Source organism: Planococcus citri, chromosome 2 (assembly GCF_950023065.1).
Source record: "Planococcus citri chromosome 2, ihPlaCitr1.1, whole genome shotgun sequence".
Classification (NCBI taxonomy): Eukaryota; Metazoa; Arthropoda; class Insecta; order Hemiptera; family Pseudococcidae; genus Planococcus; species Planococcus citri.
Window position 1 is genome coordinate 22,153,876 of NC_088678.1, and position 14,606 is coordinate 22,168,481.

General features: G+C 35.3%; 3 protein-coding genes across 4 annotated transcripts; 2 read left to right on the forward strand and 1 right to left on the reverse strand.

Moving 5' to 3' along the window:
* Nucleotides 1-6,378: 6,378 nt before the first annotated feature.
* Nucleotides 6,379-9,239, reverse strand: mtDNA-helicase (mitochondrial DNA helicase). Its single transcript, XM_065349090.1, has 9 exons — nucleotides 8,752-9,239; nucleotides 8,435-8,685; nucleotides 8,076-8,364; nucleotides 7,855-7,999; nucleotides 7,621-7,780; nucleotides 7,402-7,551; nucleotides 7,145-7,333; nucleotides 6,751-7,074; nucleotides 6,379-6,676 (listed from the first exon to the last, which is right to left on the reverse strand). The coding sequence occupies exons 1-9, from the start codon at nucleotides 9,032-9,034 to the stop codon at nucleotides 6,566-6,568; spliced, it is 1,902 nt and encodes a 633-aa protein (XP_065205162.1). The 5' UTR covers nucleotides 9,035-9,239; the 3' UTR covers nucleotides 6,379-6,565.
* Nucleotides 9,240-9,372: 133 nt separating this feature from the next.
* Nucleotides 9,373-10,356, forward strand: LOC135835043 (protein lin-52 homolog). Its single transcript, XM_065349093.1, has 4 exons — nucleotides 9,373-9,633; nucleotides 9,746-9,839; nucleotides 9,920-10,024; nucleotides 10,104-10,356. Exons 2-4 carry the CDS (start codon nucleotides 9,764-9,766, stop codon nucleotides 10,244-10,246), a joined length of 324 nt encoding a protein of 107 aa, XP_065205165.1. The 5' UTR covers nucleotides 9,373-9,633; nucleotides 9,746-9,763; the 3' UTR covers nucleotides 10,247-10,356.
* A 142-nt stretch (nucleotides 10,357-10,498) lies between these two features.
* LOC135835040 (putative serine protease K12H4.7) lies at nucleotides 10,499-13,177 on the forward strand. Of its 2 annotated transcripts, none has more exons than XM_065349091.1 (9): nucleotides 10,499-10,919; nucleotides 10,988-11,172; nucleotides 11,340-11,632; nucleotides 11,709-11,844; nucleotides 11,934-12,090; nucleotides 12,193-12,319; nucleotides 12,419-12,551; nucleotides 12,652-12,824; nucleotides 12,900-13,177. In XM_065349091.1, exons 1-9 carry the CDS (start codon nucleotides 10,674-10,676, stop codon nucleotides 13,058-13,060), a joined length of 1,611 nt encoding a protein of 536 aa, XP_065205163.1. In that variant the 5' UTR covers nucleotides 10,499-10,673; the 3' UTR covers nucleotides 13,061-13,177. The 2 variants fall into 2 exon arrangements, with proteins under 2 accessions (XP_065205163.1, XP_065205164.1); XM_065349092.1 differs by having other exon boundaries at nucleotides 11,397-11,632; nucleotides 12,900-13,174.
* Nucleotides 13,178-14,606: the final 1,429 nt, after the last annotated feature.

The following is a 14,606-nucleotide window of genomic DNA, read 5'->3' on the forward strand; positions in this document are numbered from 1 at the left end:
ATGGTTGGTAGTTTGTAAGTAGGGCCAATCGTGTTTTGGAAAGCCACCAGCTCCTTTATTACTCACCATTTGTTGTAACAGCATTCCCATATGACAATACTTCAACACTCCTGTAGCTACTTCAACTAATAATATTCCGAAATCTAAGAATGTGCTTTTCTCTTCTCCTCCCTGCAAAAAGCGAGAAATACGTAAGTCTAGAAGTATAGCTACACAAACTACACTAGTGAAAATTGGTTTGCTGGCCCGAAAAATGAAGGAAAAAAGTTTTAGTGTTGGTTTTTCAATGAGTTGCATAATTTCATTAATTTTTTATGTATTGCAGTGCAGATGGATTGAAATGAATGTGGTTTCGCCAAGTTTCAGAATTTTTAACGGGAACAATTGAGGAGCTCATTGCAAAAGTAGCCCTTGTCACATGAACTTTTAGACCCTTTTCACTCGATTGCACCTATTGCCAACTGCGGAGATCATGTTATAATGATGAAATGACCGTCAAGTTGGTCTACCCTGAGTAACCCTGAGAGGAATTGAATTATAGAGTTTACATTCATGATACTGGGTACGCTCAAGGGAGAGCTTTGGAGATTGCATAGGTTCATGTGACAAGGGCTACTTTTGCAATGAGCTCCTCAATTGTAGTTCAACTTTGAAATGGACTTTTCCCATTATTTTTCGCCTTTATTTTTTAGGGTCAGCATACCAATTAACATAAATATTGTGTAGTAAGGATATTTCGAATAGTGCATCTTACCGTCATCATGAGTATTCCTTCTGTTATAATAATGATGGTGACGAAGGGCAAAAAGAGGCTGAAGAATATCTCGATGTACGTTTTGAAGAAACGAGTTGATCTTAAAAAAAAAAAAAAAAAAAATTGAAATCTCATTGTCAGGATGAAACGAGGTCATTTATAAATAATTGAGTTTACAGTACAGGAAAAATACATATAATTTATTTAGAAAAGACATCATTCATGGAAATTGTTAAAAAAATTATTAATCTTTGAAAATTTTACTCATAATGAAGTGGATTTTCACCAAATCCAACTTCAGAATTGGAAAAAAAATCATTAAATAGGTACCTATAGCTAAAATTATGTAAATTCAAAAAATGATATTTTTTTCAAACTTTTAGCCTGTTTGGAAGTATAGGTACACCTACCCAGTTTAAACAATATACTAAGTAAGTCAACTTGACAAAAAAAAATATCCATGACTTGAAACTTTCTTTGGAGTTTGAAGAGAAGATTTTACATCCATTTATGAGACAGGAGTCTGTTCAAATCTAAAATTTTTATCACGCTGATTCACGTCACGCCAACCATGTCCGAAATTCTGAAAACTGGTGCAGGGGAATTTCGAAATTTTGTATGGTTTTGAACTCCTACCTATAAGTACGTTTCTGAAGTGATTTTTCAAAATAGGAGAGGGGAGAAAATGTTGAAATTTTCGAAAATTTTCAAGTACTTATGTAGAGTTAAAACTGTATAATGAAGCTGACTTTTCAACATGAAATAAATCGTTCATATTAAGCACCTATGTCTGATTTTAATATTATATCAGACTTTCAAGAACTTGGAATAAAAAGTTATCAACTTGTACAACTTTTGAAGCTTTTATTAAATTTAACAATACTTGATCTGACTTGAAAAAATCTTGAAACTACAAATCTTTGAAATTTTTACTTGTATTAAAGTATTCTTTTACTCGTATGGAGAAATTGATCTTAAAAGAACTCGAAACTAAATCGCTGAAAGGCGCGATAGGTAGATATTCTACCTTGAGAGACCAGAGAGACCGGTCAATGACTTTTAAGATACCAGACAGGAGGACACACGACGACCTTGGGAAGCCAGACATGGTACGCAGATGGCAATTAGAAGCTATAAAGGAAGGTTCGTGACCTTAAGAAGCCAGACAGGCGACATTGGGAAGACACTTTGCCGAGTCAATGACCCTAATGGGTCGGACAGAAAGACACTCGACCTTCAGTAGCCAGAAAGACCGGTCAATGACCTTAAGAAACCAGACAGGAAGACATACAGGCACACAGTTAACTATTATAGAAGCTACATATAAAGGAAGGTCAGTGACCTTAAGAAGTCAGACAGGCGACATTGAGAAGACATATTGCTGGTCCAATGATTCTAATGGGTCGGACAGAAAAACACACGGACCTACAGTAACCAGATTGACAGACCAATGATTCGAGAGGACGGACAGACATACAGGTCAATGACCTTTATAGGTCAGACAGCTAAAACCCGTGTTTGTGACAGACTCTGTTCAAAACCAGTGTTCGTGACAGACACTGTCTGAAACCAGTGTTTGTGACAGACAATGTTCAAAACCAGTCTTAAGACAGACACTGTTTGAAACCAGTGTTTGTGACAGACACTGTTCAAAACCAGTGTTTGTGACAGACACTGTTCAAAACCAGTGTTTGTGACACACACTGTTCAAAACCAGTCTTTAAGACAGACACTGTTTGAAACCAGTGTTTGTGACAGACACTGTTTAAAACTAGTGTTTGTGACAGACACTGTTTAAAACCAGTGTTTGTGACAGACACTGTTTAAAACCAGTGTTTGTGACAGACCCTGTTTAAAACCAGTGTTTGTGACAGACACTGTTTAAAACCAGTGTTTTTGACAGACACTGTTCAAAACCATTCAAAACCAGGGGTTGTGACAGACACTGTTCAAAACCATTCAAAAACAGTGGTTGTGACAGACACTGAGACACTGTTCAAAACCATTCAAAACTAGTGGTTGTGACAGACACTGTTCAAACTTCAAAATCAGTCTTTGAGACAGACACTAAACCAGTCTTTAAGACAGACACTGTTTAAAACCAATGTTTGTGACAGACACTGTCTGAAACCAGTGTTTGTGACAGACACTGTTCAAAACCAGTCTTTAAGACAGACACTGTTTGAAACCAGTGTTTGTGACAGACACTGTTTGAAACCAGTGTTTGTGACAGACACTGTTCAAAACCAGTCTTTAAGACAGACACTGTTTGAAACCAGTTTTTGTGACAGACACTGTTCAAAACCAGTGTTTGTGACAGACACTGTTTAAAACCAGTGTTTGTGACAGACACTGTTCAAAACCAGACACCAGTGTTTGTGACAGACACTGTTTAAAACCAGTGTTTTTGACAGACCCTGTTTAAAACCGGTGTTTGTGACAGACACTGTTTAAAACCGGTGTTTGTGACAGACACTGTTTAAAACCAGTGTTTGTGACAGACACTGTTTAAAACCAGTGTTTTTGACAGACACTGTTTAAAACCAGTGGTTGTGACAGACACCGTTCAAAACCATTCAAAACCAGGGGTTGTGACAGACACTGTTCAAAACCAGTGGTTGTTACAGAAACTGTTCAAAACCAGTGGTTGTGACAGACACTGTTCAAAACCATTCAAAACTAGTGTTTGTGACAGACACTGTTCAAAACCATTCGAAACCAGGGGTTGTGACAGACACTGTTCAAAACCAGTGGTTGTTACAGAAACTGTTCAAAACCAGTGGTTGTGACAGACACTGTTCAAAACCATTCAAAACTAGTGGTTGTGACAGTCACTGTTCAAACTTCAAAATCAGTCTTTGAGACAGACACTAAACCAGTCTTTAAGAAGGCACTGTTTAAAACCAGTATTTGTGACAGACACTGTTCAAAACCAGTGTTTGTGATAGACACTGTTCAAAACTAGTGTTTGTGACAGACACTGTTTAAATCCAGTGTTTGTGACAGACACTGTTCAAAACCAATCAGTTTTTGAGACAGACACTGTCTACAACCAGTGTTTGTGTTTGAAACAGACACTGTTCAAAACCAGTGTTTGAGACAGAGAATGTCTAAAAGCCCGCCGCGCCGACAGGTAGGTACATGATCTCAAAAGACCAATTTAGGCAGGCAGGCAGGCAGATAGATGGACAGTTGGACACACGACTTTGTGAAGCAAGAAGCAACATTGACGCATGAAGCCTGACGGGTCACTAACCTTATTAGGTCAGACTAGCCGACAGTAATCATGATAGTCAGGTCAGTATCCTGAAGAAGCCAGACTGATGAATCAATGACCTTGAGAGGTCAGACAAGAATACAGACTACCTTGATCAAGAAGCCAGACACATACGTGTCAAAGACCTTAAGAAGCAAAACCGGTCAGGAAAGCAGACGACAATGGGAAGCCAGACAAACGTGTCAATGACCTTAAGAGGCTTTACGGACAGACTGACAACCCTGATGTCCAGATCAGATTAAGATCTAATCTTGTCTGATCAATCAAGTCTCCCCTATCTGATCGGGTCTAAACAGATCTAATCTAGGTAGTCCAAACTTTTATCTGACCAGATCTGATCCTAATAAAACTCTGATCTCATTAGATTTAGTCAGGTAGGTAAGGTATAATTGGGTTCGGAGAATGTCCGGAACTGGTTTGATTAATGATGTCTTCTTTCCTGAGTCTGATCAGATTCCACCATTTTCCACTGGGCTGTACATGAAGAAATGAAAATTGAAAAGGACAAATTGAAAGAAGAAAAATTCAATTAGAAAAGGAAGTGTTCCTTGATAAAGTGCTTGAGAGCATCAACGGTCTAACTATATTTTATGTACCTATTGTACCTACACTTTCTTTTAGTTGAATTTTCAGAAATTTTAAACGTTGGCCTAGGTACCAACCTACCAAGACAATATCATAACTTATCAAGTTCTCATTATATGTATACTTACGCCACTAATCGTTGATGACATTGAATACACTTGATGATACGTTTATTGAATCGAACGTTAATAGCATGCATTTGAACTTGTACAGCCAAACGTACTTGTAAACTCCTCAAAACATCGGCATCGTTCGTATTCATCCGCAGATTGAAAAGTTTCTCGACGCTTTGCCTATGACTCGACGTATATCTGCCAATAATCGCTTTCAATTTGACAAACTTATTATGTAATTCAAACACAGCAGTTGAGTTGAAATTAGATAACGTCAGCAAGGGTAAAAACAACAACGCAACGGTGGTAAATTGCACCGAATAAATCAAGGCGTACTCGTTAAAGGACGTAGCTTGGTAGATGAACCGAGCGCAATAAAAATAACTATAAACGTTCTGCAGAGATTGAATATTTTTACCATAAAGAAGTACTCGAATCGGACGTATCACAAAATACAACGCACTCAACATGACCGAAAACATTTGATACTTGAGCATATAAGCTATGCTGTACAAACCGTCTGTTTTGTCGAGATTCTCGATATCCTCGATACCCGCAAAGATCGCTTGTTCGTCGTCCAAAAATGACATAATTTTCTCCAAATTGTGACGAAAATGAAAAGTGACCAAGTAAACGAAAAACGTCGTGTAGGCGCCCAGTATCGAAAGTAAGGCGTGTAAGGCAATCACGATGTCCAAAGGGACTTCCTTGGTGCCAGATAGAGATAGTTTTATGTAATCGATTATGAAAGCGTGCATTATGACAAAAGCTGCGATATTGTAAAAAGTCCAAATGTATTTCACCCAACGTGCGATAAAAGGTGATTTTATTATTCCTCCTAAGGTGCAGTAACTAAAGTACATTATTTTTGTAGATGTTTTTTTCAAACCGAACAGATTTTCGAACATTTTCAACTTATTTTTTGATCTCTATTTTGTTCAAACCGATGCAAAGCGGCACGAAAACTTTATCCAAACGTCGAGTATAAATTGTTTGCTCACGAATATGAAAACTGATTAGTTTATTGACTTATTGAATGGGTAGGTAATTATAGGTATGGACCCCATAACCCTTTTAATCACTTAATTATAATTTCATACATCTTTATTAGACTACTTTTGCTTTAGGTCATTTCAAAATTAACCCTTACGAAATAGAATAGGATTTGCCAGAATAAGGTATGATAAAATTTAAATTATACATTTCTTCCTACTTGATAGAATATTACACCATGGTCCTTAAGAGTGATAAATACACCTATTATGTGTACCTATCGTGTTTCTCAATTTTATCAAATAAATATTCTCAACGAATTCAGAATCGTTGGAAAACTTTTTGACTCCTTTTTAGAGGATTATTATACATGCACACCTGCTTATTATCACATACGAAAAGGCTAAACTTGTCCTACTAATGTAATTTAATAATACTTACGGTATCAACTTTTTAAAGTAAAATTTTGAGGTTTTGATTTTAACCGTCGATAATTCTTAAAGTCATGGAACACCATAATTTGAGAGGGAAAAAAACGATCATGAATTAATTTTTGTAAAAAAAAACTACCGATTCCTGACAATTTATGCCTGTTGTGCCCAAAAATTCCCATGATTTCTTCATTTCACTGAATTTTACTTCTAATTTTACACAGATGCTTCAACAAAATTTAATTAGACCTACAATAAATACAAAAAATTAAATATAAATAGAACACGATCGATATAAATTACAATTTTCACGATATATCCGTGAATATCTCAATAGAAACTATAAATTATCACATTTTGATACACTGAAAAAAAATCACAATACAATATATTAATCATCTACGTACATAAATCACTCCGATTTTTCTTTTTCTTTGACATTTTTCGCCGCAAAACTCAAACTGGCCTTATGGAAATTCAAAGGCATTAATCCCAACTCACCGGAATATCGATTTTTAACAATCTAAAACCAGATGTAAATAATTACAAATAAAATCTACATAAAAAATAAATTCTAAAATGGAAAATGTCACCAACTTGTAAGTATTTTTTAACTTGCAACGATTGCAGCATCTTTTTTTGAATGATGAAAATATTATCAGCCTCTTGGGAAGCTTTGGCACCGCCAAAAATCGAACTAATGCTTAATTCATCGGTTTCTTTTTCTTTTCTCGGATGAATAATTAAAGTAACGTGGCAATTGAACTGCGTAGCGAAAGTTCGAAATGCACCTATGACTAAATCTTGTTTATAAAATCGGTCCATGAATCTTTCACTTCCAGGTGACAAGCCCATCATGAATTGTAAATTATCTATGACTAGATGCTGAATATCGTGGACGTAGGTTGCGTGTTCGACTACCTATAAGTAAATGGTAATATTAAAGAGCGAACTAGTACGAGGCTGAAAGTGTCAGAAAGAAGTTACGCACATCCATGACTTTTTTCACCGGCTGAGGTCCGTGGAACTTGAGAAAATAAATAGGTAACTTTTCGAATTCGTTAGCCCAAGTGTTGAAATGTTCCAAGTTCTCGGTTAAAGGTGAGAAAACCATTTGTTGTAGCATTGTCAAGGCTAATCTTTGATTACGGATTTCAAAACTGCCCCATAATGTTGACACCTGAATTAAAATTCGAAATTAGAATGAATTTATGAACAATGAAATATACAGATTGAATCCACACTTACTCCTTGAAGAGCCAAGTCGAGAGAATATTCACTGAGAAATGTTGTTTTTCCGCAACCAGTTGGACCAGTCAAGATGGTAAGTTCGCCTCTCCGGTGACCTCTCACATATTCATTCAGTAATGGGAAACGTTGCCATTTAATACCTTGAGCCTAAAAAAAAATTATCAATAAAACAGATACCTACGTTTGAAAATTCGGAGTCGAAAAAATGTTACCAACTTTATCAACGTTCGTCAATTCCGACCAAATATCTTCTCGTAAATTTGAAAAGGTTGTAATACTTTGATGAGCCATCGGTTGAGCTGAGCTTAAGATTTCACCAATGTCTATTTCACTTCGCCTCGATTTGATGTATTTATGAGGTCGTAGGTCTGCTTTTCTGTAAAAGATACGATCAGTTTTGAATTTCGAAAACCGGTCATTTTGTAGGAATTTAAATTACGATTATATTACCGAATTAAAAAACATCTCTGTTCTCCGAGTTTTTTAGAAAACATACGCGCAGCGTCCAAATTCACAGCATCATTTCCAAACCATAAGATTAATTTTTTGTACTGTTCTAATAAAGGGAGGATTTCTTGAGGTAACATCACAGTTCCTGCAACATTTTGTGATTAGAAAAATCTCGAGACACAAAATACGTAATTACGATTTTGATTAAGTATAATATTTACCATGAGGTAGATAAATTATATGCATGTTGGGTCTCAAGGCAGATAAAGCTATGATATCTTTGAGACCCAGCACTACAACAGCAGAATCACATTTTTTTCGCACTTTCGATGGAATATACTTTATTATACCCATGCAGCCTTTAGCAGGGAAACAATGTTCATCATTTTTTAGCGTCAACTGCTTCACTCCGACGATATTTTTGTTACCACAGGTTAAAGGAAAGTATAGATTTTTACTGGTTTCGTCTATAAGAGCATTGAGCTCCCGGAGGATATCGGGGTTGAAATTCTGAAAAATTAAATTTCAATAACATCCGAAAAAAATACAAATTTTGAACGAAAAATAAATTCAAACATACTCCTAATTTAAAAGAGGAAAAAATATCTTGAAGTTGTTCCTCGTTCAGAGCAACGATACTTTTGCAATTTAGTAGAAGTTCATTCCATTTCGTTGTACCCTCGCTTGGAGGTTCTGCTGACTTTTTAGCCTTCTTCTTAGGTCCTTTTGTATCCGAAGCTGTAGTCTTGTCTTTATCTGAAGGGGTTGTTATTTTTCCTGCAAAGAATTCCCAATTTCCACGATCTTGACAGTCCAAGCACATGAAGAATCCTGTAATAGAAATCGATTAGAAACAAGAAATGTAATATGGAATTTTACACACGTCGTTTTAGTTACCGGTAACTTTATTAATGTACAAAGTGCCACTTTTATCTTTACGACAATTAACACATTTCGTTGTGATACAGGCATATCCATCTTCGTAACTACATCCATTTTTTTCGAGAGTTCGTTTGATCAATGGTACCGATACGTCGGGAGATAAATTAGTTATTTCAAGATTACTCGGCGCAGACGAACCGGAAATCAGCGCATATTTTCTGAAGAAATCTACCTGAAATTTGCACTTTCGTAACTTTTTTTGAGGAAACACAATTCGAGTTATACATTGTCTGTACATTTCTCCTGTTTCGTGGATCAAACAGCGAGTAGTGATCACGAATAATTCATATTTATAACTATTCAAACTATTAGAAAGGCTGGGAATATTCTGATGAAACAAGTTCAAAAATGATCAATCAAATTTTTTTTGCACAATGTGATAAAAATGTTGTTTTGACGGCGAGAATCGCGGGAAACGCGAGAAATGATTCAAAAAAACCGATATTTGGCGTCCTTAATGCGCGAATGAATCACTTTTTGGCTTCCGAACGACGACGTTTTTGCTGAAAAGTTGGAATTTTGCTAAAAATACAGCGCTGAAAGCCAACAAACAATAAAATTTGTCATTGTTTACAATTTTTTTGCTCCGATTTTACGCGTATTTTTTGACAAGTCTCATTCGTGTATCGTTTTTGTTTTTTGTACGAGAATTAATTCGAATTAATTTTGAATAATCAACTCACGAATTAACAGTTATTCGATCATTAATGTCTTTCACATCAGTTTTCACTTCTTCATCTACTGTATTCTGTCTTGTATGTTCACCATTGTCTGGGGTAGTCGAAGTAGAAGAAACCACTGGCTTCGCTGCATCGCTGTAAAAGTGCTGCAGCGTTGGTAAGTTGATGTAATTTGATGTATTTAGCTATAAGAATCCGATACCTAATATCACAATACATATATTTAGATAATTAATTTCCATGTGATTAATGTACTTGTGTATTTTCAGTGCTCTTAGCGTATAGGAATGACTGAAGTGGATCCAAGTTTGATTGCGTTAGAAACCCTGGATCGCACGTCGCCAGAGTTGTGGCCAGAGCCAAGTAAGTCATCGTTCTACCGACGACATTTAATAAAATATCATTCAACGTTGATATTGACACATTTTATCTTCGAATTCCAGTCCCAGGAGTTTCAGGATTTGCGCACCTCCATACATCGTTTCAGAATAAGTCGCAGCAACCATGGAATGGCCCCTTGGACAAAGAAGATTATGCTCAAATGAACTGTAATCTCATGAAGCTTTTCAAGTTATACTTATTTATTAAATACGCGTTATTTATTTTACTGCGTTTTTGGGTTTTCAGATTATGGAAGTCTATCGCAAAAAGAACTGATAGCGGAAGTAAAAAAATTATACGATGTAGCATACAATTTAGGTTGTGAAGAAGCGAAGGAAATGACCAGGGGGAAATATTTACACATCTTACAGAAGAAGAAAAACCATTAGACTACTGTACCTGATTTTCTTCCTTTTTCTTTTTTTTTTTTACATAATAAGAGATTTTGACTTGTACATAATATTTTGTTAAAATTTATTAAAAAGATGTGAATTTTTAATTCGAATTTTCATTTAAATTGTACTTGGATGATTATTACTCGAAACCAATGCGCAATTAGTTTTTGTATTCATCATTTAAACTCGATGGTATGTTTCGAATGCTCATGAACTCATTTCGATAACGAAGTATCTGATACTTATGTACTTGTATTTTGAACAATTGAACTAATTCGAGAATGTAATAATTCAATAAAGGATTTTTATAAGTATGCAAGATAAAAAGCTTCATTCGAGTACAACAGTTGGAATATTACCGATGAAATTCTCAGTATTCGTTTCAATGTAAGTAGGTGTAAGTCAACCAAAAATAGTAACAATGCCTAATACGAATTTTTTTTACTGTATAATTTTCGCGACTCAGGTTTTCATTACAGCATCGTTATCCTCGAAGCTAAATTCGAGAAAAATTTTCGACGATTTTGAAATTGAATACCCACCTAGTAATGATGGGAGTTCTGATCCTAAGTATGAAACAAATAGTAATAGCGCACAATTCGGCGATCAGTTCTTTTTGCAGAAATTGGATCATTCTAGGCCTACTGATAACAGAACATGGCATCAAGTATGTAATTTTTAATGTATATTTTAATAATAATGGAGTACATTAATTTGATATTTTTCATTATGTAGCGTTACTTTGTGAACGACTTTTACTACGAAGATGACGGGCCGGTATTTCTATTCGTTTACGGTGAATCCGAAGCAAATCCCAAATGGATGGGTAAAGGTCCTCAATGGACAGCATATGCGAAGAAATTTAATGCTCTGTGTTTCGGTCTAGAACATAGATTTTATGGACAGAGCAGACCAAAAGAGTAATTTCTTATACTTATCTATTTTATGTTTTTTTTTTTTTTTTTTTTTTTTTTTTTCAATTAAAAAATCTTGAGTGTTTTTTCAAGTGGTACTCATTGTTAATTTATCATTTCGCAAATTGAAATAATCGTATAGTAATTTACACTTTACACTGTTTTACTAAAAGGTCAAGTGGAATGCGAAATGCGATAGTAAATTCATTCCCATTTTTTTCCTCTCGTAGAAATACCAACACGAGTAATTTGCAATACTTGACGACTGAGCAGGTTCTTGCTGATATTGCGTATTTTATAGAAGGAATTAACAGATACTATAACCTATCATCCGATACAAAATGGGTTCTCTTTGGGGGCTCATACGCTGGTTCTTTGGTTGCATGGGCAAGGATGAAATATCCTCATCTGGTCCATGGTGCTGTCGCGTCAAGTGCTCCTCTTCTAGCTAAAACTGATTTCCCTGGTAAATCATAAGATATTTGAGTAGGCTACACAATTAAAAATGATTATTATTGTTCATGTGAAATGTATTATTTCAGAATATTTACAAGTTGTTGAAAGATCTTTGAAAACCCACAGTCACAAGTGCGCAAAAAACATATACTTAGCGAACAGACGTTTGAAACGTGCCATACGAACAAGCTCAGGTAGAAAACGAGTTTCCAAGATGTTTAAGTAGGTATTTTTTATTACTTTCTAACTATTTTTTTTTATTTAAATTTTGCCAGCGATGGTATTTCATGACATACAGTTTTATTATTTAGATTATGCAGTATTCTAAAAGATGATCGAGATGATATTACCACATTTTTCGAAGTATTGACTGATAATATAGCCATAGCTGTGCAATACGATAAAAAATTTAGTTCTACGAGTATTAAGGATGTTTGCCATATTATGAACGATGATGAAAAATCGCTGGTAAGGATGCGTTATTTTGAACTTATCTTAATATGTAGGTACCTAAAACTACTATCCCATATAGGTAGGTGATATATATATTTTTTTCTCTCTTCAATAAAGCTAGAAAGATACGCAAATGTGAATAAAGAATTTTTGAAATTCTTCAATGAAAGTTGTACCTCGCCCAAGTATGCCGATTTCATCCAATACTATAAAGAGGACACTTATGGAAATGATTCGCTGTCTTGTAAGTTTACAAGCAAAGATGAAGAATGTCCTTATACTTAATCAAATACATAAACTAACTTAAACTGAATATTTTTATGTACCTACCTAATACTTTCAGCACGCCTATGGCTTTACCAGACATGCTCTGAATATGGATTTTATCAAACATCCAGCAAACCCAAAGATTTATTCGGTTCTGCTTTGCCAATAGATTACTTCATTAAAACATGCCAAGATGTTTTTGGGACCGAGTAAGAATTACATATTATTACAATTTATGTGTTTTTTTTTTTTTCGTTTTCAGAAAAAGAACAATTTTTAGCCTGCTGATGTCTAAATTATAATTTTCAGATTTAATCGAGATTTTATAGATGATGCTGCGTATCGTACGAATGTGGAATTCGGAGCTTTAAAATTTAACACCAGCAATGTAGTTTTTGTTCACGGGAGAATAGATCCGTGGCATTCACTGGGATTGTACAATCAATTTCAACCAGCTGCTCACAAAGTTATCACTATGAGTGGTAAGTATTCGCAAATAGGTATGCGATTTGTATTTGGCTTGAATTGCAGATTAATTGTAACCAATATTTATACAGGTACGTCTCATTGCCGGGATATGTATCCTTCTAATACTAAAGATGACAGTGAAGAATTGGTGGAAGCTCGTCAAAAAATTCTCGATATACTGAAATCTTGGTTGGAGAATGAAAAGAGCAGTTCGAGCTCAACGCAAGAGGTGGTTAATATCAATCAATAAACGCACAGTTAGAAAGTGACTGTTTGAAATTCATTCCATGAATTAAAAAAATATACCTAATACAATTTTCGTAAAAAAATCGTGTATTTTTGAAGTACCTAGCTACCTACCCACCTAATAATTATAATACTTCCCCCTTCAAATTGGTGAGTCGGTAATACACCTTACATTCGAGTATGGATGTTAGTTGCTGGTCGAACACCTGCAAGTTATTGCAGGGGCAACTTGAAAATTGTTAAAGGGATTCAAAAATTCATAAAATTGAGGTAAAATGCTAAAGTTTGGTTTGTATCCTGTTTTCAATCTTCTCATTCGACTTATGGTGGTGATTAGGAGCATTGGATTGGAGCCGATGTGGAGTTTCCAGCGGATGTCGGTATTTTTCATAGGTTTGGAAAAACTACCATAAAAGTGACAAATGGAATTCAATCTCCATGAATATGGATTCACTGTCTTTATAGTCCTTTTGATATAGATCCTTATCAACTTTGGCTTTGGCAGTTTGAAATTGAAATTCGCGTTTTCTCATTTCATTTTGCCCGAGAATAGGGTATGAAACAAACAGTGCTTTATGCTTATACAATCGTTGAAAAATTAGATTTTGTCTTTTTAAAAAAATTAACAGTTTTATCCTACCTGGGTACTTACAAGGGAACCTCTTGAGGTATCACACTCCGATTTAAACGGGACCGCGATTTTTGGAAAGAGCATAGTGTAAAGCCCCCTAAACCAAATTTTCAGCTGCCCAAGTTCATTTTTCGATTTTTGGCGAATTTTTGAAAATTCAAAATTGACTGTTTTTGGCGATTTATGCTTTTTTTTTTTAAGTACGCACCTGATCGGTAAAAATGGTCAAAATAAGTCCCAAAACTAATATTAATTACCCAAATCCAAATTTTACCATTTCCAGCCATTCTGGAGCCTCCAGCGCGATTTTTCAATTTCTCCAGAATTTTGAATTTGCTCCAGAAGGCGTGAATATGAAGTTGGACAGCTAAAAATCGAGTTGTATATTACACTCGACCTGTTTAACGAGTTTATCCACATTTGAGCCGATTTTGAGAGTGACACCCCAGGAGTGGTTTTTTGGATGTCACTCTCGCTCCAAAACGGCTGGAAATGGTAGAATTTGCGCTCCGGGGGTTAATTCTTGAAAAAATACAGCAATTCGAGCAAATAATTTCAAAAAATTTCCACACAAACGGGAAACTTTTGACTTTTTGGATTTTTAATTTGGAAAAAAGCTGGTCAAAAAGCCACTTTTGAGGTGTCACTCTCAAAATTGGCTCAAATGTAGATAAACTCGTTAAACAGGTCAAGTGTAGTATACAACTCGATTTGTAGCTGCCCAACTGCATATTCACGCCTTCTGGAGCAAATTCAAAATTCTGGAGAAATTGAAAAATCGCGCTGGAGGCTCCAGAATGGCTGGAAATTGTGAAATTTGGATTTGGGGGGTTAGTTTTGGATAAAATACAGCGATTCGCGTAAATTTCAAAAAATTCCTCACAAACGGTTATCTTTTGATTTTTTGGATATTTTAATT